Raw genomic sequence first — 25,449 nt, 5'->3', positions numbered from 1 at the left:
CAGAAAAGCAGCATCTGGCTCTGTACTGTGTTTGTTGGAGGGGCAGATACGGAGAGGGAGACAGATGGGGGGGGGGGGGAAGTGAAGGACACGACGTTTTACAAAGGATGATTAGAATTGTCTTCCTTCATTTGATACAGAATAAACAGCTAAAAGCCTCAAGTTGTTATCATGAAGGACAAGGTAACCTTGTGTCAAACAAGTTTATATTGAAAGATTTAAATAACACACACACATGCACGCACGCACACACACACACACACACACACACACACGCACACACACACACGCACACACACCTGCTCTGTGGATAAAGATAACTACAGCATAAAGAAATGTCAAAATATTGTTGCAAAAGAGACTGAACTTATGAGACCTTGACTGGAAAAAGAGGAAAACACCGTCTCGTCTTATATGAGTAACAACACACACACACACGCTCACACACACACTCACACACACACACACACACACACACACACACACACGCTCTCCTCCTCCCCTCTCTCCGTCTCTGTGCGAGTGTCTCTCTCCCTCTCTGCCCCCACCATACCCTCACCTTTTTTGGGAAGATGATATGGGGGACCCAGATGTTGCATTTCACTGGCCAATGGTGAGCTGAGAGGGGCTGGATTGGTGTGTGCTCCCGATTGCCCCTACTTTTAAAAACGCCCGAGCTCCCGTCTCCAACTCAGCAACTCAACTCACATGAGAAAGAGCAGTGGCGACCAGCAAGCATCACTCACACCTGTGAGGCTGCGGTGGTTACACTCTGTGTACTGACAGCTGAAGAATCAACAGCGGTTTTTCTTTCTCTCTTTTATCAAGTTTATGTCAGTGTTGTAGAAAAGAAGAAAAAAAAACCCCTCACCTGTCACCGAAAGCGTGGCACCATGTTGGAATTGAATACGGTGGCGCTCCTGCTGTCTTTCCTGGCTTCAGCGGCTCTGGGCCAAGGTAAGTGAAGCCTGATCATTTCTATTGTAAGAACAGCCTAATCACAGGGAACGCTGTTAAAAGAGAATTCGCTTTGAGATCGTTTTTAAATATTCACTTGAACAGTTCTTTTTCCATCTCGTCGGGTCACTTTTGGTGATCACATACTGTCAGAACAGAGGGTCAGTGTACGGCTACTCACACGTGACACCACCGCAGGGTTGATGGGGGGGGGGGGGGATTATAGGACTGGAGGAGGACTCCAGAGAAATGTGTGGTGGTGAGCTCATATGTCAAGGTTGTGTGATTGTGTGTGTGTTATTTTATAGACCTCCTCAGTGGCTCCTAATCGCTGATGTCAAGTCGCCTGCACGCTTCACCGCCGGGCTAATCAGCGGCACGTAGCGATAGAAGAGGAGGTGAACGGGAGCATGCTCAAAGAAAACTCTGCCTTCTGTAACCGTGTGGTTTAGCTGGATCAAAGAACAAGTTATGTTGACGACAGAAAGACGGAATAAAAAACCCCCGTTCGGGTTCCGTTCAGGTTTCCATATCGACGGGCTGCAGTGCGGCGGCTGACACTATCAGACAACAGAAGGCCTGTATTTACAGTCTCAGTGCAGCGGAGCAGCAGATCCTCAAATATTGTCTTTATTTAAGTTTTTCCATTTAATTTCCAATGTCAGCTACATAGACACAAAGGTCTGAAATCCTCTCTCTTTCAGATTGCAACTTCCGCCCCCCGAATTTCACTCTCATCGTCCTTGGAAAGCCTCCTCACTCTTCCTGAATGACACCAGCAGCAGCAACTTTTTCCGAAGCTGTCACTCTGCCTGTCCGCCCTACAGCTGCTTCCCATTAACTTCTTTTTTGTTGCTGAAAGAAAAGGAGCTGGCACTTCATAAAAGAAAACGAGGGTGTATACACCTTAATGGTCTCCATATCTCGTTGGACTCGGATGGGCCTCAGAGTCGTAAATGTCCTTCCAGAGGTTTTGTGTGATTTGCGGAGCACTATATTAGATACGATGAGGCGACAGTTTGGTGAGGAGAGACGGTAAAGTGTGCGAACGGTGATTCAGATGGACTCTCACTAGAGGAGAACACTGTGCCACAGTCACGAGTGAACCTCGGAATTAATTGTAATAATATTTTTCAGCAGTGGGTTCACGTCTTGCAGTAAGGTGGTGCGTTTTTGTCCTCACTTCACCCTTTAACGCGGCGCCGGCAGTCCCTACAGTACCTATAAACCCAGTCACCGTGGCAACAAGAAGCAACAATCACAAAACAAGTGACCCATTTCTCTCACCTGGTGGGTTTATGCTCGAATTAATGAGAAAATGGAGCAAATAGAGCGATAAAAAGCACGGCTGAAATTATATTTTTGGATTCACCTTGACCAACTTGTCACTCTCGCCTGTTTTTCCCTCTTTGGTGGTCCCCCACCTCTTCTCACTGTTCTTCGCTCCACCACTAGTGTAATGAGTGTACGTCTCCATCTGTTCATTCGTCTTCATCTGCTCGCCTTTTGTTTCTCATCTTTTCTCGTGGTATTCCTCCAAAATACTTTCCCCACCTTTCTCCCTTGTGCCTCTGCCTCACTCCATCACACTCCCGCCCTTCACATTTCTCCATCTATTTCTCTCTGCCCCACTCCATCAAACGTTCTCTCCTCGCCTTGTTTTCTGTCACTCTCTCCGCACACCTCGGAGCCTACAGATTTATGAGCTATTTGAAGGCGGCAGCTGTTGCTGGTTTTACCACCTCTCAGCTATACAGTAGTTCCATGACTTTTTTCAGGTACTGTGATCAGGCCTGTTGAACCCAACAGTTTGGTTCATTATCAGGCATTGACAGTCTTCTGCTCTCGCATAAATTCCGGGGAAAGCTAGGTGGTGTATATGAGCAGCTGCAGGACTGTTGTGAGTGAGACTCATCCAGATGTTGACCTCTGCCAGCTACGAAACACAGAGCTGTCTGGCCAGTTAACTGTAATGGCCGAGACAGGGATTACAATGGATCGATGGAAAAGGCGTAAATGACCCACGAACGACATCCTCCACGCCTCCCGTACTACTCCCCATGTGTTCATTTGTACATGCGTATGTGGATGTGTTGAGATGTTATTCACTGCCGGACAAGACGGCTGATTTCTAAGGAGCGATGTCCGGCTCCCGGCTCCGTACCTGTGCACAGGTGCAGAGTTTAAGTGAGGACTTCCAGATATATTCAATGGGAAAATTCAATTTTTTGTTTTTTACTGCACAGGAGAGAAAAATACCTGAGAACTCAAAACCTCTGTGATGACTTTGTAAATCTCAAAATCATGGGGTAAATATGCGTCATCGGTTAATGTCACGGACAAATTTGCTGATTTTAATGAGCTGCAGATGTTCCAGGAATCAGACTTGGATTTTTGACAGTACGGAGCGTATACCGTGTTAAGACAGAGATGGATTCAGAGAGAAAGAGCAGACTCCTCTGCAACCACAAACACCTCAGCTAAGACGCCAGCCAAACACACCAACAGCTTCCATATGACATGGCAAACAGATCATCACATACCCAGGCCCGCACAGACAAATACTTACACTCACGTCCATGAATCCTCTGGTTGAGCTAAATTTAAACAGGTCTAGACTCCTGTGACAGATGCAGCAGCACACACTTCTGAATAGATAGTGAAGCTCTCCTTTAGTTAGTCAGAGCTCTCCTTTGTCCAATAGGTACACAGGGAGGGGGTTGGTGTTTTCACGTCTTCTCCTTCTTGTAAGGATCCGCAATATTCCAAACGGGATCCGGAGTTTTTAATTTCTTTGTAATTTTTAAAGCCTTGTCTCTCGGCCAACATACATCTGGCTCAACCATACCTCTCCAAGCCCACTGAAGCCTTTCTGGGTGCAACTTCATAAAGTTCTGCGTTTTCCTCCCTCTTCCTCTCTTTGGCAGCTTTCTTTATTACATTGTGGCGAGGACAGAAATCTCCCACTCTTAAAGACAAGTGGGAGGCTGTACTTTGCAAAGACACGGTTGTGTATTAATAGAAGGTTTTGCTTTCGGGTATCCTGGCTATAAGTACATTGGCCGTATTTCACAAAGAACCGCCGTGACGCAAATCGTTAAAATTCAGAGCAAGTCGTCTAAAATAAGACGTGCAGTTGTCACAACAAGCTCGCGGTTGGTAGATATGACAATGTGGGGTGAATAGCATTCCAGTAGCTATTTTTCCGGCATGTCATTTACATGCTCTGGAATTCAGGTGCTTTAAGTTTGTCTATATGTGGAAGTGGATGCTAAGCAGCTGGCAGGTGCACGACCTCCCTAATATCCCCGTGCCACTAAAACGTATCTTGTTCCCTTGTTGTCCGTGGCTTATGAGGGTCACGATGACGCTGGCTGGGATTTATAGCAACAGTCACTTGGCAGAGTTCATGTCAAAGGTTAAACTGAAGGAGAACCGAAACAACATATGTTTGTGTCAAAGTGACAAAGCCCTCTAACGGAGTAGTGATTATTGTGGCAGCGAAGAAGAACGAAAAGTCCACATGGTGAGGAGGTCGGAGTGGATGGTTGGGTCAGCTGGGACAGTCGTTTGTTTCCCATTTCAAAGCAAACAGTTGGTTTGTCAAAGCTTGACCATGATGATTGTCATTGAGTTCACAAAGTAGGAACTTTGCTCCAACAAATCCTCCAGAACTTGTCCACGCCCTCAAGGACAGATAACACACCTGACGCCCATTTTCGAAAGGATCACAAATTTGCCTTTTCTTACCAGAATATTTTCCAGTCACTATAGAAAAAAACAACTGAGTTATGTTCTACAGAAAATCACGTGTTTGGTTTAAAATAAGCACTTTGTAAAGATTAGGTTTCAATAGGTTTTGTCATAAGGTTAGGGGTCGATAGGGGTCATTTAAAAAAACAAAACAACAACATTGACTACTATGTTTGAGTCCAATTGTCACTTTATATATCAGCTGACATCCTCTTTTGCTCTTGTCATAATTTCCACAGCCTATACAGGGATCGATCACTTGGACGTGAACACATCAGGGACGTTCAAGGAAACTTATTGGACAGTCTCTTATTTGAACCCAAACCAGGAACCTTTCTCAAGCACAACCAAGTTGTTTTGGTGCCTACACCTCAACAAACCTTGAACTAACTGCAGCTTTCTAGCATCTGATTTGATTCCATTTGAGTTGATGTGTGAAGGCACAAACAATGTCATGCTGTCAACAGACCTGTCAGATCAGGAAGCGCTTCCAGGGTTGTTGCTCTACAGGCCAAGGACAAGTCATTCATTGTTTTGCCGCTTTGTTTTTTGTGAAAGGCTTCTGGCTTCTATTTCATTAGCAAAAAGTTGTTATAAAAAAAACCAAACCCACAAAGAGCCAATGAACAAGGACAAGCGAGATATACTGTACCAGAGGGACACTTTAGGGTGGAAAAGGAAATCATAAGCTCTAACCTTCCTCTCTCTGGCTTGAAAAGCGTGTGTGCTATTGCTCTCTTGACGAGGTTAAATTAACTCACACACCAGTCACATGAAGCAGTGCTCCAACAAAATCATAAAGCATCAACATGCCTCTCATACAAAAGCTCGGTGTGGTGGTCCAGTTCACAAACAATGTCAGAACCCCGGCATTTGCCAAGTCTGGGATTCCTCCTTTAACTTTCTGAAACCATTAGTCACCCCATAAAACTCTTAAGGAGTTATTTCGGTCTCATTATCGAACATCCTGAAACGATCACCAGGAGCCAAATCGCTCTGCTGCGAATCCCCCTTGTGTTGGTGTGAGTGAGGAGGAAACATTAGGTAACACGTGCATTTCTCAGAAAACACATGCAATCTTGGAACTCAATGTTAATTAACTGCAAGGAAAAAAGATTGTTTGTTTCGCCCTTTGCCTGGTGCTTCCTCCAAGAAAAGTTCCTTTACAGTCATCTGGGAGCGCACCGACAATATCTAGACTGTTGGGGTGAAATCACTGAATTAGTGTCATATTAACAGAAATATCTTTTCCAGTTGTAGAAAAAAGCACTCTAATCAGCATGGACAGAATTCAGGAGACAAAAGAAGAGAAGTGGAAAAACCGGCTGATTGATTTGCAGAACAAAACCTGCAAACGGAACCACATCTGCCCAGCAGATCAGTATGAAAGCGTTTGCTCCTGTTTATCCAGCCATTCTGTTGTATCAGCAGGACCTTGTCAATATGGAAACCGACCAACGGTTCTTAAAGCCAGATGCATGAAAAACCACAACAACCACGAAGGTGAGCGGACTATCTGCATCATGTAATACATTTTTGGACAGTAGATCTTTTGTTCCATTGAGCTAAACGCTAGGGGTTGGAAAGAAATGTGCTGGCAGGACAATAAAGCCTTAAAGAGAGCCATAAAACCACCAGGGACTGGGCTTGATACTGCGCTGGGACTCTCTGCTCATAAACTCACCCGTGTCTCCTCGAAGGTGCTCAGGGCTTCCACGTATTACGCCGGCACATGCCCGACACAGACAAGCACACCGAAGCTACAAAACCAACATTTTGTTTCTGTCACGGACCATGGCTTTTAACCCCTCCCCCCCCCCCCCCCCCCCCCCCCCCCCCCGCCCACAGCCCATGTGAAAACTCAGAGATGAAATGTCAAGCAACCAACTGACGTTTTTGAAAAAAAAAAAAAAAAATTTGCACTGTGGGAAAAATGAATCACTGCTGTTCGACGCGCAAGGGGATAAACGTGTCATGGTGCATGTTTAATAAATCAAAATAGTGCCAGGGTGGATACCTTTCTCCTTCCAATAAGGCATCATTTGCTTTCGTCTCACACTCGCTGTTGTGCTGTTGTGTGTGTGTGTGCAGCACACGTATGTGAGGATGTGAGAATGACTCATGCACGTGTGAGTGTGTGTGTGTGTGTGTGTGTGTGTGTGTGTGTGTTTCTGGCTTGGCCGCCGTTTAACAGATGACTCTGCATGCACTGATTTGTCTCATCTGGCGCTTGATGAGCATCCTCAGCAGCAGCTGCTTGTTGATGGATCAAGCGGAGAAGGGAGGACGAGGTGGAGGAGGTGGAGAGGAGGACAAGCAGGGGGGAGGGGGGGACAACCGGCTGAAGGATGGGAAGACATATAACAAACAGCATGGCGGAGTTAATGGATGGTGAAGATGTTCTGAAGATTTAATGAAGGGGGTGGGGTGGGGGGGGGTGTTGCTGAAGCAGGATGGGCGACAGCGAGAACAGTGTACGTCTGGAGACGGATGAGGAGCAGACAGGGGAGGATGAGCGAGCGGGGAAGAAGGGACAGAAAAATGGACAGAATTAAAACTGAAAGACCGAGAAAAAGCCTGTAGAGAAGTATAGACATGAAGAAAGAGGAAAATGTGATCAGACGGCATCACTCTGTGTGTATGTGTGTGCGTGCGTTCGGGTTCATCAAGTGTACATTATCAGAATTCTCTCTCTCTCTCAATCACACACACACACACACACACAAACACACACACACACACACACACACACACACACACACACACAGAGTTTAAACCATAACATTTATTTCAGTAAATTCAAGTGTCGGACAAAGATTTATTGCAGAACTGTTGTTAGACAGCAGTAGATATATTCAATAAAGTGTCAAACAGCGTATTTAGCTACATCATTTGAATGGGAACTCTGTAGTCCTGCCTCTGCGAGCACAAGGGGAGAAATCCATTCATTCGAGGATGTAAACATAACGACCTCTCCCTGTTCGTAGGATCTGTGAGGACCAGGAGCCAGTCGGACAGGAGCAGGAGAGTGGCCCTCAACCCATTCACGGACCCCCAGACAACAGGTACCGCATCCGACAGGGATATTTACAGCTTATTGAACGGCAGAGGTTTTCAGCTCTGTCCTCAAGGAAGGACAGTGGGGGAGACGTGAGGCAAAGATTCTGCATGAGGCGAAAGAGACGGGTCGATGCCAAAGTTCCAAAAAGCGACATGGAGTCAACACCTACAGTTTGACCTGCTGGGCTGGCCTGCTTATCAACACAGTCAGCTGTGACACACAGATCATGGAGCCAGTTATGGTTTCTAGTTGCTACAAAACAGCAGCCACTTGGCAAAATACAACATAGAAAGATTCAGTTCAATTGGCACTTCTTATTCCTTCCCATCCCTCCAAAGATCATAGAAAAAAAAGAATTGTCTCATATAACTCCAGAACCTGCCTGAGAATCATCGAGTTTTCAACTTTTCCTCGATGTCACAGTAACCGTGTGACAGTAGTCTGACATCGGTGCACTGAAAGCGGACAATGCAAATTCAAGTCGGCAAAAATACATTTCAACATATGTCGGCCAAAGACAATCAAGGATCAAGTTGTAGAACACAGCTGTGTGTTTGTGAGTGTGTGTGTGTGTGTGTGTGTCAGACTCTGAAATCCTCTGACCCATTAATTACAATGTTCATTTTATTATCACTTTTTGGTACTCGTACACCAAAGACAAAGATTGATTTTTTTTCACCAAGTCTGAGATTTTACTGTATCACAAGGCCACATAGCACCGACAGGGAGACATCTAATTTAGCTAGAAAAGACCTTGTCCGTGCGAGCGTCATGTGCAATGTGAATTACGAGCCACAGACAAAAGAAAATTAGAATTAAGTGTCTTGTCATTGTGGGATTAAAAAGCATACGGTTTTGATGGCTTGACCGGTTTTTAAGTGAAGAGAATAATGTCCGCAGCACATATCCCTTCCATCACCTCCTGCGGCTCCCCAGGGGACTTCTTTAATTAGAGTGAAGTAATGCATTACCCCGAGAATGAAAAATGCGCCCGCTTTGTTGCAAAAGCCTTCCTTTTTATTTTTAATTACTCATATTTCTCCCAAGGAAATACTCAGGTTTCAGAACATGCAGCAGACAGAATGCCTCATCAGTCAAGCCAGGAGGTTCGGAAAGAACCTGGACAATGCAAAGCTCCCTGGGGAATAGAAAGTCAGATTCAAATGGCAGTAGCAGACCTTCTTTCAAAGTTTGTAACCCATCCCCGCTGTTTTCTTTCTGCTCCCTTTTTCTTGGTTCTGACCCATGTCTCCCCTCCATGTTAAGACAGCTCCAAAGCCCTGCTTCATTATGTCTGGATCCTGTGCCGAATTGTTGTCCGTCTAAAGACTCTTTCTTTTTTTTTATTGCGTGATATTATTTTGGTTTCAATCCATGTCTGTCTTCCATGTGCCTCCAGGCGTGACAGAGTGGACTTCTTGGTTCAACATCGACCACCCTGGGGGGAATGGAGACTACGAGCGCCTGGAGGCGATCCGCTTCTATTACAGAGAGAGAGTCTGTGCACGGCCCATGGCCATGGAGGCTCGCACTACAGACTGGGTGGCAGCGGCAGACACTGGGGAAGTGGTGCACTCCAATCTGGAGAAGGGCTTCTGGTGCATCAACAAAGAACAGCCACGCGGCCGTGTCTGCTCCAACTATCATGTCCGCTTTCAGTGCCCCCCAGGTACTGTAGCTCTGATGACAGCAGCTCAGGGCTGTAGTCAAGCCGTCACGTTACAAATATGAGCGCACTGGCTAAAGGAAGAAACAGTGATATACTGTACTCTCTTAGCTGTTTTAATCTCTGCCATGTTATACAACTTGCTTTTTTAAATGTCCTGTTCCTGGTTCTGCTTGCCAACATCCGCACAAGATGCCAGCTTTGCTCAGGATGTCACACTGTGCTCTTTCCATTTTATGTTCAGTGCAGAGCTATTGGACTGACTGGAGTGAGTGGGGTCCCTGTTCAACCACGGCTTGTGATGACGTAGGCATCGAGGTCCGCCAGAGGAAATGTGTCAGTGCCCAGCCCATGCCCCTCCTGTTGGTGCCAGCGTGCCAGGGGCGGCAGTCAGAGAGGAGGGAGTGCTCCACCCCCCCATGTACAGGTAGGAATCATAGACATTTACCAGCAGCTAACGAATGACAGTTTTGCAAGTTATACGATGCAGTGGGATCACATCTGAAATAACAAGGAGTTGAATGCCATAGTAAGTGGGCTGAAAGTTCAAGCCCCCATATATCAGAAAGCCTCTTTGCAGTTTACTTAAGTTAAATCACTTAAATCTTCAAACTGAACTGGTAACACTGAATCACCATAGTTACTGACCAAACCTGATACTTTTAGCTGTGGAGCTCCCTCCAGTAATGACTGAGTAATGAGAGCACCCATTGTAAACTCACTTCACTGAAAGACTGCCAACATGTCAAAAACAAGCTAAAGAAATGATATAGACACATCGCTTCTTAGCCATTATCCTCAGAGAGGAAGAGAGCTTGTCAAGACTGAGATTTACACTAAACTGAATAACACAGCTTGAGCTCGCACAAGACTAAAGAAACAACTGAACGATCAGATTTAAACTCGGAACATTTTTTTTCTTGGATGTCATCATTACAGCTGAGACTGTTCCCTGAGAATCGGCACTTGATTCTGACAAAATGCACATGTTCCGTTTCACACTGGGTTTCCAGCTCCAGAGCAAAACTTCTCCCACCAAAAGGACTTTGTAACCATTAGTTCAAGTGTTCTTGATTGGGCAATTTTAATTAACAGTCTTTCAGTTGCATCAATTTAATCAGCCTTCAAAATCATTTCTATGCCCAAAATCATGTATAATTGCATAATTTAATAACTTGTTTATTGTCTTGTCTAAATGGGGCGCCCATGCACAAGAGACTTTACAACACTTGCTACCTTACAATGCTAATGAAACACGTGTTTAATTTCTTAAATCGAACCATTTCTCTGTGGGATCAGCCAAGTGGAGTCCCTGGGGACGGTGGGGGACCTGTTCAGTCACCTGTGGTGGAGGTCGCAGGGTTAGGAGGAGGACGTGTGCGAGGAGCTCGGTGACAGTGCAGTGTACTGGACGCTCTGTAGAATCACAGAAATGTGGGAAGAGTCCATGCCCAGGTATGGTATAGTGTAATATACAAACGTATTTCTTTTTACCGGCGCCTTAATCACCTAACACTTACATCTCTGTCTTTCTTCCAACAGCCAAATGTCAGACCGTGTGCACAGAGGGTCGTCCCAGTGACGACTGCAGCCGCTGTGTGTGTGACGGCCATGTGCTGCATGGAGGGGTCCACAGTGTGACAGGTGCCCCCGTGGCAGGAGTGTGGGTGGCTCTTGCAAGCCAGCCCAAGGTTGTCCGTGCTCGAACGGATGCCAAAGGTCAGTTCAAGGTCACAGGAGTCTGCTCCTCCAGCTCAACCTTGATCACCATCCGGAAGGAGAAGTTTGTCCCGATCACTGTCTCCACCTTCAGTAACACCACGGGGTTGTCCTGGGTACGAGCTGTCCTCAAATCAGCCGGTGAGTGCAGGACAGTTATTAAATATGGTGGATTTATTATCGGGGCTATTATTATGAGAAATGTTATCTTGATTCTTCCACACGGCCAGTGAATAATATTCTCAGACTGCAGAAAACAGGAAATGGCACAAAAATAATTCAGAAACAGTCTGGCCTATGGTAAAACTTCACATAGTCTGGAGCACTTACACATTTAGTTGCATGGAAACTAGAAATAAAATAAGACCACTGCTGCTTTGAAATCATTTTTTATCTTATGTGTGACTAAAGTGTAATGTTTGACTGAGTTTTATGAGCTCCCAATACTCTGGAGCACCATGCACAACAGACAGAATGCGCTCTTGAGGATTTGCTCCTTTCTGCATTCCACAGAAAAGCCATATATTGTGAAGCATCCAGAGGACAAAGTGCGTTATGAGGGAGGACGGGTGATGCTTTGCTGCAAGGCAACAGGATCACCAGTACCTGACAAATACTACTGGTGAGATGATTACCAATTTTTGGCGTGTTATTAATCACAGTGTAACACTCAGAAATAGCTAGAATCAGAAACATTAATTTTCCATATGGTGGAATTTACATGTGGAGAAACATGAATATAAATCTCCCTCATCAAGACACTTACTTTTTTTTTTTATCATGCAGTTACTTGAACCTCTGTTTTGGTTTCCAGGTAAACAGCTGCTAGCAGGTCATCAGCTGCTAGATATTAATTTTAAGTTTACCAGCTTTCTGCTGGATATGACCCTATTGTGAGCAGTGAGAGTGAAGTTATATTTTTACTATAGTTGCTCGGTAAAGACGAGGGGAACCGCTGGTGATAAGTCTCTGTGGATTTATTACTCCAAGCAAACCCTTTCACATTAAAAGTAGCAGTTTGACCCATATATACTACTAAGAAATGATTACTGAAGCTTCAATATCAACACTATTCAAATAAAACACATATATCTAAATAAAATGGCTACTGTAAAAATGTTATACATACATTTTTATACACATTCAATATATTGATGTACATCTCAATGAACAGTTTGAGAACAATTTTAAAACATTTTTGGAAATTCTCTTATTCTCTGGGGGTTTTGGGGTTTTCATTTCTGCCCTGTTTTTCAAGGTATCACAACGGGACACTGCTGGACAGGAAAGTGTACAAGTACGAAGAGGACCTTGTGCTGCGGGACCTGAAGCTGGAGCAGTCAGGACATTATTACTGCAAAGCCAACAGCCCTGCAGGCAGCATCAAGTCCTCTCCAGCCTTGCTCACTGTTATTGGTATGTGTAATCTATGGCACTTCTTACTGAGAAAGTATCTGTAGTTCTCTTTGAAGCCAATATATAAAGATGCAATGTGTAGGACAGGATTTACCACAATAATTTGCTGTTTTGGAGGCAGCTGTGGTGACATGCTCATGCTAAAAACAAATTTGTCAGGGTCAAAAAATACAAAAGCTCTTTTGTAGTAAAATGTAACCAGTAATTCATCATCATCAGCCATGAGAGAAAATAATTTAGTATGATGATGGCAAGCAGCACAAAGGGATTATAGATTCAGATGGCTGCTATCCCAGTGCATTTGACAATGATGTATTTGGTCAAAGATCTACACAGATTCAAGTAAAACCACAGACAACAAAGCAAGCAACCGCATTTCATTTTACTGTATAAACAGCAGCTACCCCAGAGATTGAAAACAGTCTTTAAGAGAAATGTCAGGGCTGAGCTCCAACTAAGTCATCTATGAACCATGTCCATGCATTAAGATGATCCAAATATAACCACAGTGTCCCACACTGGAGGGAGGAAGAAAAGTCAGTTAACAGACTGGGGGAAAAAAAACATGCAAAGAAATTGGAAAAATATCCGGACTTGCACAATCTGGCTGGGCTTGGGGAAGAATGTTTTTATTCTGTTTACAATGGCCAAAGCTGCGGCTGTCTAAACAGGGATTCTTTATTGTGTGAGATGACTCTGGACACTGTAAAACCTCACACCCAATTTCTCTAGAAAAACAAAGAAAAACTTTTCTTTTCTCTATCAGTTGGACAAGCGCTGCACGTTGCTTATATCCTCCTCCGCTTGTTAGCTAAAACACAGATAAAGATTGTTTTCGTGGAAGAGTGCTAAAGCAATTCATCCCAGGCCACAGACAAATCCCCGCACTCAAAAAGACATTATGGCAGGAGACACCCTATGTGTGCAGGGATACACCGGCGTCTCAGAGCAGGATTAGATAAATGCTTTAATCCTTCACCCTAATACACTCACATTTTACATTAAACAGAAGTTTAATTTGATTTCCCTTTAAACGTTTTAACCACAGTTCATTCAGGTGGATTACATAATTCATTAATCAAAGGAAACAAAGCCATCAGCAGTACAGTAATAATATTTCATATATGCATCACACTGCTCCATGTGTCTGCCATTATCAATTTACTGGGGAGGATGGGAAAGCTTTACAAGATACTTGACTATAAGCTCAACCATGATATCATGCACATTAAGTTCTACCAATGTCTGAGTAAACAATCATCCATTCTATCTTGCTCCCATCTGAATAGTTGGTTGTTAAATTTTCTCTTGTCTAATTACCCTTTCATGCATATTTGACTGTCCAACTTGTCCACAGGTATTTTCAGGCCATGCAGACATTGTGTCTGAATGTAAATATATTATTTAAATAAAAGACAGTAGAAGTTAAACAATTATGTCTTCAACAACGACAGTAGTGGCAAAATGACACTCCACAGAAGTAACCCACGAGGGTGTTGAATCAGGATGAGAGGTGAAGAAAAAACCTGATTCAACACCCTCGTGGATAACTATCACCTGGATGAATAAGAATCTCCACAGACGAGAAAGACTAACCTTTTATTCTTTATACATATCAGATGACTTTTTTTTTGTATTTCATATCTCATATCAACACTGACTTAATGTAATTTATCATTTAATTTACAGCAAAGGGAACACCAACATGCAATTCCACCCCTGAGACGCACCTCATTAGACTGCCGATGGACTGTATTCAACACGGGAGTGGTTCCAAGTACTACAATGCTGGCCGCTGCCCTCAAAACAAATGTGCTGGCTCTCTAGACTTTGATACACGCTGCAAAGATGGAGCGGGATTCTGCTGTGGGGTTAAAAAATTGGAAAGTCGAATCATTGACTGCGGGAGTTACAGCCTCCCTATCCGGGCTGTGGCACAGTGCAGCTGTCAGAAGTGCATGCAGCCTACTGTGCTAGTTCGTGGCAGAGTGGTCACGGCTGACAATGATGAGCCTCTGCGTTTTGGGCACATCTACATTGGTAAAGAGAGAGTGGGCACCACAGGATACCAAGGAGGGTTCACGTTACAAATTAATCCTGATACACAGAGATTGGTGGTAAATTTCGTTGACCCCAGTGAGAAGTTTCTTGACACACCTAAGGTGTTCATCTTGGACAAGAAAGGTGGATCCATTTACCATAATGTAAAGGTAATGAGAAAGCAGACACCGATTGATATCAATGCAGCAGAGACAAACTCTATTGACCTAGGAGAAATTAAAGGGGAAGACCCCATTGGGCAGCTGGTAATTCCTCCAAATTCATTTCATAAGGACAATGGAGAAATCTATGAGGGGACTGTAAAAGCCAGTGTGACATTCATTGACCCAAGAAACATCACCACAGCTGCTGCTGCGCCTGGCGATCTCAACTTTGTGGACGATGAGGGTGACATGCTCCCTTTGAGGACCTATGGCATGTTCTCTGTAGACTTCAGAGATGAGACCAATAAGGAAGTACTTGGAGCTGGAGCAGTTCAAGTCCTCCTTGACACGCAGCATGTCAAGATGCAAGAGCATATTCCCAAAATGAAACTGTGGTCTTTAAACCCAGACACGGGAGTCTGGGAGGAGGAGAGTGACTTTTCGTACACCACAACTACCGGTGGTCATGGTCGAAGCAAACGAGAGGAGCGCACATTCCTTATAGGCAACATGGAGATCCGAGAACGTAGACTCTTTAACTTAGATGTGCCTGAAAACAGACGCTGCTATGTCAAGGTCCGGGCCTACATGAGTGACAAGTTCCTTCCAAGCGAACAGCTAGAAGGTGTTGTGATCACTCTGATAAACTTGGAGCCCAAGCCTGGATATTCATCAAATCCTAGGGCATGGGGCCGCTTCGACAGTGTCATAACTGGATCCAACGGGGCCTGTTTACCAGCATTCTGTGATGCCCAGAGGCATGATGCTTACACAGCTTATGTGACTGCAATGATGGGAGGGGAAGAACTTGAGGCAGCGCCCTCCTCCCCTAAGATGAATCCAAACATCATTGGAGTTTCTCAGCCATATCTGGATAAAATAGACTACCAGCGTTCAGACCATGAGGATCCAGCTCTGAAGAAAACAGCTTTCAAAATCAACTTGGCAAAGCCTAACCAAAACAATCTTGATGAAACCAATGGGCCAATATATCCATATCAGAATTTAATTGGTTGTGAAAATGCCCCTGTTGATGCAAATCATTTCAGATTCTTTAGAGTGGAAAAGGACAAGTATGAATACAATGTCGTTCCTTTTGAAGAGAATGATTTGACAACCTGGACGGGAGACTACCTCTCCTGGTGGCCAAATCCACAGGAGTTCAGAGCGTGCTTCATTAAAGTTAAGATACATGGACAGAAAGAAGTGATGGTCCGGTCAAGAAATCTGGGAGGGTCACACAGAGAAACAAAAGGCAAACTTTACGGCATCAGAGACATTCGCAGCACCCGGGACATGCGAGAGGCCAACACTTCAGCAGCCTGTGTGGAGTTTAAGTGTAGCGGCATGTTGTTTGATCAAGCTGATGTGGACAGATCCCTCATATCAGTCCTTCCACAGGGTAACTGTCGCAGGATCGGCACCAACAGCCTCCTACAAGAGTATCTCATCAAACATCCACCAGTCGCCCTGAACAACGAGTCCCATGCATTAACCATGCTAGCTCCTGTTGATCCTCTGGGACACAACTATGGCATCTACACAGTCACAGACCAGAATCCCAGGGTCGCCAAGGAGATCGCCATTGGGCGGTGCTTTGATGGCACCTCAGATGGTTTCTCAAGGGAGATGAAGTCAGACTCTGGAGTGGCAATGACCTTCAGCTGTCCTGAGCGAAAAATTAACAGGGAAAGCCTCTTTCAGCGCCTGCAGACCAATCCAGGTCAGACACTGTCTCAGATGGCAAGGGACATGAGGGAGTTGGAGGGTGTACAGGTGCAAAGATCATCGACCCAGGTGGTGGCCTATCCTTCACAACAGCAGGGCGGAACCCAGACACGCAGGTTCAGCACTACAACCAGGAGGAGAATGTCCACGCGCACACAGCAGCGCCAATAGAGGTGCCAAGAGGTAGGCTTATATATGTTCATTTGATGGATGTCTACAGCAATATCAGAATGATTCACATGTTCTTTCTTTTTCATTTCTAGGTATTCAGTTGGGATTGATATGATGGCCTCAAGTCAAGGAAGTAAAAGTTGCCCGTTTTTGAGTATAAACTCCTTCTTGACTATGAAAATCACGAAGCCAGGGCAGACAGCAATTCAGCAAAATCATCAAACATGATTGAAGATATTCATTAGTCTTATACTTGAAGGGATTGATCATTTCTTTTCTTATTTCTTTCCTAAAAGACACATTTGTGTATATGTAACACGGTGACTGACTTTTATTTAATTGGCTTTGGTGTACTTTTACGAATGAATAGACCAAACTGGCGGTCAAGAATGTAACTTTTATAGCTCTAATTTGTGGTATTCCACTTACCCCATGGTGGGTGTTTTTGCTGATGTCTCTCAATACTTTTTAACAAAACCTTCAAAAACTATAAGTGCTATGCCAGGCCCCAAACACTTCATAATTGGCCTTGCTTTCCATTGAGCACATACTTTTCTTTGAGATGAAAATGAAAAAAACATCAGGTCTGGTTTGTTTGCAACGAACACTTTCTCTACAAACTGGGTCATGGGACACTCTCCTCCAAATGGGAAAACGCACTCGAAAGAGATAATGGGGCAAGGCATGACACCCCTGGGAACAGAGGATGTATGTAGACATGCCTCTTTTGTAGTTGTTTTTCATTAGCATGCTACATTGCTAACTGTTATTCAGCCAACTGTCCTTCCACACCTACTTAGACCAAGACCTTTGCCAAGACAAGCATGGATCTCAAAGGTAGTGGTTTGGAATCAGGATAATTAATTGCAAGGTATGACATCATTTTTTGTCCTCTGCTGATTCCAGATAAGCACATCACCAAACAAAATGTTTCTCAAATCATTATATTCCCTGATATTTAATTTTCTCAGAAACTATTACATTGGTTCATTTAGGGTCTAAATTCACTTTGTTTTTGTTGTTGGGTGAAGTGTGGTTGACCTGCATTTTGAAGTGCAATAACTATATAGTATAGTTTAAACAATCAGCATGTAACAAACTATTACAGTGCATGGAAAATGCTGTCGGTGAATTAAACAACTCCTTTATTACATGCAGCAGGTAGTGTGGTTAGGAGATCTTGCACAGGACTCATTTTGAGTGATTTTAAGCTAATAATTTAACTGTTATTTAGTCATTCTTCGACTTTCGGAACTGCATAGAATCCATTAACCTTTTCATGCTTTGCAGCGTAACTCAGTGTTTTTTTCCCCAAATTGTACACCACAGTAATCTTTGCAACTTCTGATGTCAATCTTGTTAGTGGGAGTCAAAACTCTCACTGGAGCCTTCATCAACAAAACCCACTGCATCGTTACAAATGAGTGATACTCATAAATCTCTCACTGACAGTATAAGCAACGGTATCTGAAAATTTAAATAGTACCTTTTAAAAGATAATGAAAATTAATTTTATTGGACTTAGTGAATATAAGAATAACAGGCTACTCAATTAAAGTCAGTAATGGAAAGAAGCTTCACTAAGTGATAAAAGTCAAAACTTGTTTATCTGCAAAATGGGCTCTGGCAGACTCATGGGAGAAGCCCTTCAAGCTGAACTAATCCAAAACCAAATGAGAGGGACCATGGTCCATAGAGAAACCAGGAGAGGCTGACAAGTAAATATAAGCCTGCTGTTAATTAGAAAATAAATGACATATTCTCTCCTAAACAGTTTCCCCCGACTTTTACAACAAGCCAAACATGCTCATTTTAATGAAACAAAGGATGAAGTTAAGTAATCAACAATATAGAGGACCCAATAGGATTATAGTCAAACAAATTACCATCAAAATGGCGCCCAGCCACACTCTTAAGGTGTTTCTATCTTGAATGCATTCATATTCTTAATGTGACACAGTTTTAAGTCATTTGCTAAAATTTGTCAATGTGAAATTGAAAGTAAGAAACCAACCCTTGACAGAAAAAAATTCTCTGTCCATTGTGTACAATGAGCAGCAGACTAGTAGAATGACAGCATGTGATACCTCGACTATTATTGCTGACCTCTCACATAGACCTGTGGGCCATCCACAGGCGGAACAGTTCGTATCACCCAAAATAAAGGCGATGATTGAATCCAGGTGTTTGAACAGATAAGTCCTATAAAAATGCAATGGTGTGTGAGGTCAGCTGAGAAGGCCCAACAGCTGTAGAGCAACTGGAGGAAATGCTAGACCAGAGACATCAAGAGAAAGAGCAGTGAGATTATCTTTAATTATTTTCGGGGTACTGTCGGGTTTAAGTCAGAAATGAAAGGGAAAATATTAGTCGTTTTTGGCCTCGCTGTCCATCACTTACAGAATCTCAGGCTTCCAAAGTGGTCGCACATGGAAGAATGCAGGATTTCACAGAAGAGTGCTTTGACAGGAGAATTGGCTTATCCATGAGAAGTTATCAGGGGAGTTTGAAGGACAAGGTAACAATAATAGGCTGTGTAAACCATTATGTAAGGCTTTGCATGGGAAAGTAAGCTTGGCTCTCCAAACCATTACTTTGTCTTCTTGAGAACTTCAAAGGAGATTAAAGAACCCGATGTTTGGTTTTAATGATAAAAGATTTTTTTTTTCCAAAGTCAAAGAAGTTTCAGCTTGAATCCAGTGAATAAAACAAATCGCAAAGATTCATTTTTAATGGAAAGAAAATGTTTATCTCATCGAAACCTCTGTGGGAATATTAATCATAAACATTTTGCATTTCATTTTACTTTCTTGCATTTTTCACAAGATGTTGAGGTAGATTAGATTATTGACCAATCTCATATTTGTACAGGAAGTATGAGTCTAGTGTCAACAGTCAGTTGGCTTAGCTTGGCATGATGACTGAAAATCGGGAAACGGTGACCCATTTACTGTGCAGACATGAAAGCACTATTGATCCTCCAATCTAATTTTGGGAGAAAAGCAAATTAGGTTTTTCTTTTAATGAATACCATACCATCTTGACAATTGCTATTTTAAGGGATAATGGCGTTATTCTTATGATTGATAACTGGAAAAGGAATCTGAAATAGATTTTTTTTTGTGTCAGAAATACTTTGATTCTCTGGTACTCTGATTTTCCTTATCAGTAGCAAAACTTCAGTGCATGTCATGCAAATGAGCATTTTGTCACTTATGGGCAGAAAAGCACAAATCTTTTAACCCATCACAGTAACTAAAGCATGAATGGATTAATCCATTTTCTCTTCTGTACAGTCCAGCTGGTCTCAGGGAGATCATAATTTATTCAGGAGGTCATCCTTGAACTTTTCCACCACTTTCTGGAGTATAAGAAGAGAGTTGTATATTTACCACTGTGCTCCAGTAAAATAATAACATTAACAATTGATAAACTTCTCTTAACACTTAACTATTGCATGGTGATGCTGATCTCTTTAGTTTTTTTTCTGAATCAAGCTTTAATATGTAAATTGTGTATTGTATGAAATCTACTCTAATGGTATGAACAAGAAACTGTAAATAAACAATTTTGTGTAAACATTTGATTCAAATTATTTTCCGAATAGTACATTGTATATTCAGGACACACTGAAAACTAATAAAAGTTTAACAATTTCACATTTCTCAAGAAATTATTATCTGAATAAGAAACATAAGTGTTGGCCCATTTTATTATAAATACATTACAATGGTGCTAACATAATTTAATTTGTAAATTAAATAATACAAATGAAAAGAAGTTTCATAACTTCAACAAATATAACAACTTACAATCGACAATTAGTGTATGCAATGTGCACTGTGCAGATATTTTTGACATACATTGCAGATACATAGTTCACAAAAAACAAGAAAGGAACAAATAACAAGTATTTTTTTTTAGCTGAACAATAATTTAGGAAACATTTAGGAAAAGTCTGACTTGAATGGTGGTCCAGAATCCTGCACAATGTTTACTTTGACCTTTCCACTGATAAAAAAGAGCTGCATCTCCAGAACGCATTCCCATTACCCTCCAGGTAATGAATTATAATGCACACAGTGAGACCTCTGCCGCACATAACAGACAGTCTTATGCAGAGGAATTATTACTGTAATAAAAGGTGAACAACGGGGAACGCAGCATGGAGGAAAACAAGAGCGTTGAGCCACACTGTCACTGACAGAAAACAGTTGGTCACTGTTCTCACCATGAAGGAATAAAGAAAACACACACACACACACACACACACACACACACACACACACACACACACACACAAGGCTAGAAAAACACATTTCTCATGAAGCACCGGTGCATTTCAGGTCATGAACCTTCCTCCGGCGCCTTGCTAACCATTCCTTTTGAATCCCATTGCGTCAGTAACGGACTAACCTGTTTGTGAACAGGCCAGGAATGGAGAGAAATGCTGATGGAGACACCTCAACACCAGAACGGCTACAGTCGTAATGGCACTGCCCTTCATGTGTGTTCTTCTTGCCGAAACTCTATGTAGGTTGAAAAGTGAAAGAGTTTCTATTGCAGGACATCAATGGAATAGGTGTCCACATTTATCCAAAGGCCACAACACAGCAAGTGGGACTGTGTCTGTGAGGTAAGCAGTTGGAGACTACAGATAGTGCTTGTTGAGGACAAGGTAAAGCATCATGGGAAATAATGAACGTGCAGCAGTTTATTTGGGAGTGGTTGAAGGAACTGTTGTCATGCGTCATCATTTCTTGGTGACAAAAATCGAGACACATGTACGGCTTGTTCCAATATACATTGTGCTCATTTTTGCCCATCCAAATTTTTACAGATTAAAAAGTGATAATTTGCAACTGCATATCATGTCTTAACCTCAAGACACCATTCTTAAGTTTTTATTAATCTCTACTATATGTTTTATTCATAGTGTCTATTGCAATTGCATTTTCAAATTGACACATCAGCACTGCATTTTGTGTATTGTACTGACTCCCACTGCATCTGCAGTAATAACACAGAAGAAGACTTAATTTCTGGCTGCAAGGGAATTCTTCCACAATGAATTATGATTATTGCAAAGACTGGGTAGTTAAGGGGAAAAAATATTCACACAGTAATATTTCCATAAGATGTTATAATATTATCATCTGCAGGAATCCCTTGATATCCTTCACAATTATCAGTAGACAAACAATTTTATAAAACCAATAATCAAATATGCTGGTTGGTTAAATGAAATCTGCTAGGGAAAACAAAATGTTTTTGTGTTGCATTTTTACCACTGTTCAATGTGTTATCAAGGTCAGCAGTGAGCTCCACGCCCAGCGTCTGTGATGAGTCTCTCCCTGGAAATCCAGCGAGAAAAATTCAATTTGATGATGTCATGTCCTCTTCAGACAGTCGACTTGATATCGTCCTGAGTGCATGGCAATCAAAGCAGAAACAGTTCTGAGAAAAACGACAGATAAGACTGCAGAATGTTTCAGATGGCTTGGGTTTGTGGAACAAGTCTTAAAAATAGCCGAGGTCTTACCGAGGGCTGAAGGATGAGGCAGCCGGGCTGAGGTTGTCTATCTTTTCTGATCTGCAGGGAAAGGCAGCAAGGAGAGACGACTGGCGTGTTTCACGTGCACGTTGCCGTCCTCCAGTTTGACCTCAAACACTTGTTGCTGAAACGGTCACAGCAAAGACAGAGGAGCTGAGAGCTGGAAAAGCAACACGCCGCCTCGAGCCACTGTGGGAGAACTCTGACAGCACCTTAATGTGTCAAGTACACGTAAGCCTGTGTTTGAAGTCAAAAGCTAATAAATCCCCCCGTGAAAACTCTGTCTTAAGACAACTGAACGTGTGCTGTTGTATTTCATGATTGGGATGTACAAAAGACACAGCAGATTTAAAAATGATTAATGGAAAAGAGGAGGAGATGTTTATGGGAAGAGAAGCTGTTGTTTGGATTGTTCATTGAGTCACTCATCCTAACAGAGGAGGGGAAGAAAACATGTTTGACAGATAAAAGGGGGAGAACATAATCTGTACTCTGAACGATTTCAATCAGCAGAACTTCCAGCATCTAAGAAAAAGTGGATGATTTGAAAGATTTTTCACATCAAGTGCAGCTGCACTCAGTAATTGAAGCCTCCTGCCTTCTGGGTATGCAATTAGGATTTTTATATGATGCATTTGAAGGCTTGATGCATATTTAATTACTTAAATTACTAGCAGAAATGCACGTTGTTTATCCTTTATATATGTTAATACAGAGTTCTGGTGGGGGAAACAAGTATATATTATGATACAAGAAGGACATATTTCCTCACTGACCTGTAATGAGGTCCCTGACTTGCCCGTCCTGAGGTCAAAGTCATAATCGTGCCACGGACAGAAGACCTGCAGGACCCCATCCGCCTCCTCGATGTCCCCCTCACACAGAGGACCACCTCGGGGAGACAGGAAATCACAGTTTATTTTCAAAATAAATGACTCCTGCTGTTTCCCCTCCGGAAAAAAAAAAAATGTGATTGTGTTTCTTGCGTAACATGTTGTGAAACAGATGCTCCTTTTTTTCTTTATTTGGTCGAGGCCATCAACACCAAGGACCGTCGCACTTTGATGGAGGTACTGGATCACATCCGGCACTGTTTCCTATTAATCTCAATGCGCTGCTCGCAAACACAACTGTATTTTTTCACATCTAAAACACTGCGCGTAATTCACCGCACGCGTTCGTCTGGACGAGTGTGGATCCGCGCGTCGTGTCTTTACCGGAGTGCGAACAGCGCGCGTCCATGGCGAAAAACTCCCCCTTCACGCAGAAGAGGCAGACGTCGGAGTCGCGGCCGAGGGAGGAGTACATGAGACGGCAGCGCTTCTTGGAAAGCTCCGAGGCCGGGCCTATGAGCCTCCACGAAACGCCCTCCGTGGTTCCCTCTTCGTCTCCGCAGCCAGACGCCATAAAGAACGGCGAAATTAACTGCTTTTTCTCCCCCCCTTCTAACTGGCGCTCCTACATGGCTCTCTTTTTTTTCCTTTTTCCACCGGTGCAAACGCATTGGGCAGATCGCTCTGCGCAAGTGTTCCGTTGACGACCACCAGGCCGCCTGGTGCCACGCTCAGCGCCGCGAGCGCGCGCTGCCGCGTGCCAGGCAGCCGGCGCGTCGTCACGCCGGAGCACGAGTGCTCTGCCCCACCTGCTGTGGACGACGATGCAAGTTTCTCACGTATGATGAATTAGGAGCACAGATGTTAGTCACAGAATGAAGTGGAATCGAAGGTTTTTGTTTTTTTTTATCATTTTGGCACATGCAAATATGCAGCTTCTATTAAAGCTCAGCAGCAGTGACCACCAGTGAAGGGCTGACTGTGGGGACTGTAGCCCATCATAAATGCATATTTCATTAGGAAAGCGACCCAGACAGACCCTTCCTGTTCTTCGATTAGGATCGGTCTGTGGCACTAACTCACAGTTTGATGTTCAAACAATGCTACCTTGTAAACATACCCATTCTCGTCTGATCCTATTTTGGATTAGTGGTTTATTGAGAACACTCAACTATACAAAGTGTTGGACTTGTTCCCAAGCTATGTGGTAAATGTGGAAGATTACTTTTTATGTTTTATGTACCGTGAAAACAGTTCTGAACTATTTCCCAATTATCAGTTATAAAGCCTGTTATTGTCCTTTTCGTGGCAGCCTCCATACTGTTCCGTGCTCGAGACAGGTATTTGGCTGACGTTGTCAGGCAGAGTTTTTTTTCCACTGTGCAGTTTCTGAGCATTATTACAATTTTTTTGGTGTGTGAACGCTCTGTCTCTGCCAGCTTTATAGATGTTGAGCCTGCAGGTCAACCGTGTGAAGTTGTCTCTCACTGCAAACCAAAATTCCCTTTTAGTCAGCACTACTTTATCATACCAAGGTTGATAGGATAAAAGCTAACTTCTGAAAGATACATCATAAATCAGCATCCCCATCTTCTGTCAGTTTAACCTGAATAAGATATTTACCCTGCGTGCCTGACTGCCGGCATAGCCACACGATTCAGGGTATTGTTTTCACCCCTGTGTGTGCGTGTGTCCGTGTGTGTGTGTGTGCAAAATAACACAACCCGTATGGACAGATTCTCCTCTGGTACCTCCAGATGATTACCTTTTGTAGCTGATCATTCAAAGGTCAAGGTCATGGTCCGAAAAATGCATTTTGCAAGACATATCTGCAAATAATAGGGTAAGAGAGAGACAATAAGTTTCCATATTGATCCGAATATGATTCCCCATCATAAATGATAAGAGGTCATGAAGAAGTCACAATGTAGTCAGGAAATGATGTAATGCACAGTTGAAAAAAAAGCAGTTTTCAGGGTATCTGCATCTTATAGGACTGTAGACACGACCTAAAGCTTATATTTATATATATTAATGACTCAGAATTATCATCAGTCCGTAAAACTGACCTTTCCAGTCGCATTAAATGTGAGCTTTGTGCCACCTACAAATTTTGCAAATTGCAAAAAATCAAAGACTTACACGACGATCTGCATTTCTTCAACTTTGATTCACTTTGTCTCCATCGCTGTTTTGTGCCAGTAATAATGCTGCTGGCAGTGTGTCCTGAAGGCAATGTGAGTTACTGTCTAGACTGGAGTGGTGCATAACACAGGCCATTTGTTCTGATTCCCTGACTCTGAGAAATTGACTCGTGTAAGGCTGCAGCATGAGCACAGATGAGAGTGGGATGGCGTGAAAATGTGTCATGAGCAGGAAGAAAGAAT

The 25,449-nt window shown here is 43.2% G+C and overlaps 2 protein-coding genes across 4 annotated transcripts; one reads left to right on the top strand and one right to left on the bottom strand.

Moving 5' to 3' along the window:
* The first annotated feature begins 703 nt into the window (after nucleotides 1-703).
* cilp2 (cartilage intermediate layer protein 2) lies at nucleotides 704-20,254 on the top strand. The gene is made up of 10 exons (XM_035648225.2): nucleotides 704-957; nucleotides 7,698-7,775; nucleotides 9,171-9,440; nucleotides 9,682-9,864; nucleotides 10,737-10,892; nucleotides 10,980-11,297; nucleotides 11,670-11,778; nucleotides 12,415-12,572; nucleotides 14,262-16,687; nucleotides 16,768-20,254. Exons 1-9 carry the CDS (start codon nucleotides 894-896, stop codon nucleotides 16,673-16,675), a joined length of 3,750 nt encoding a protein of 1,249 aa, XP_035504118.2. The 5' UTR covers nucleotides 704-893; the 3' UTR covers nucleotides 16,676-16,687; nucleotides 16,768-20,254.
* A 38-nt stretch (nucleotides 20,255-20,292) lies between these two features.
* si:ch211-212d10.2 (uncharacterized protein LOC557710 homolog) lies at nucleotides 20,293-23,815 on the bottom strand. Of its 3 annotated transcripts, none has more exons than XM_035648227.2 (4): nucleotides 23,447-23,815; nucleotides 23,006-23,121; nucleotides 22,218-22,353; nucleotides 20,293-22,132 (listed from the first exon to the last, which is right to left on the bottom strand). In XM_035648227.2, exons 1-3 carry the CDS (start codon nucleotides 23,634-23,636, stop codon nucleotides 22,255-22,257), a joined length of 405 nt encoding a protein of 134 aa, XP_035504120.1. In that variant the 5' UTR covers nucleotides 23,637-23,815; the 3' UTR covers nucleotides 20,293-22,132; nucleotides 22,218-22,254. The 3 variants fall into 3 exon arrangements, with proteins under 3 accessions (XP_035504120.1, XP_035504121.1, XP_035504119.1); XM_035648228.2 differs by having other exon boundaries at nucleotides 20,293-22,029; XM_035648226.2 differs by having other exon boundaries at nucleotides 20,293-22,100; nucleotides 23,447-23,813.
* Nucleotides 23,816-25,449: the final 1,634 nt, after the last annotated feature.

This window comes from Scophthalmus maximus, chromosome 13 (genome assembly GCF_022379125.1).
Source record: "Scophthalmus maximus strain ysfricsl-2021 chromosome 13, ASM2237912v1, whole genome shotgun sequence".
In the NCBI taxonomy this organism is placed as follows: Eukaryota; Metazoa; Chordata; class Actinopteri; order Pleuronectiformes; family Scophthalmidae; genus Scophthalmus; species Scophthalmus maximus.
This window is presented reverse-complemented; position numbering and strand designations above follow the sequence as displayed.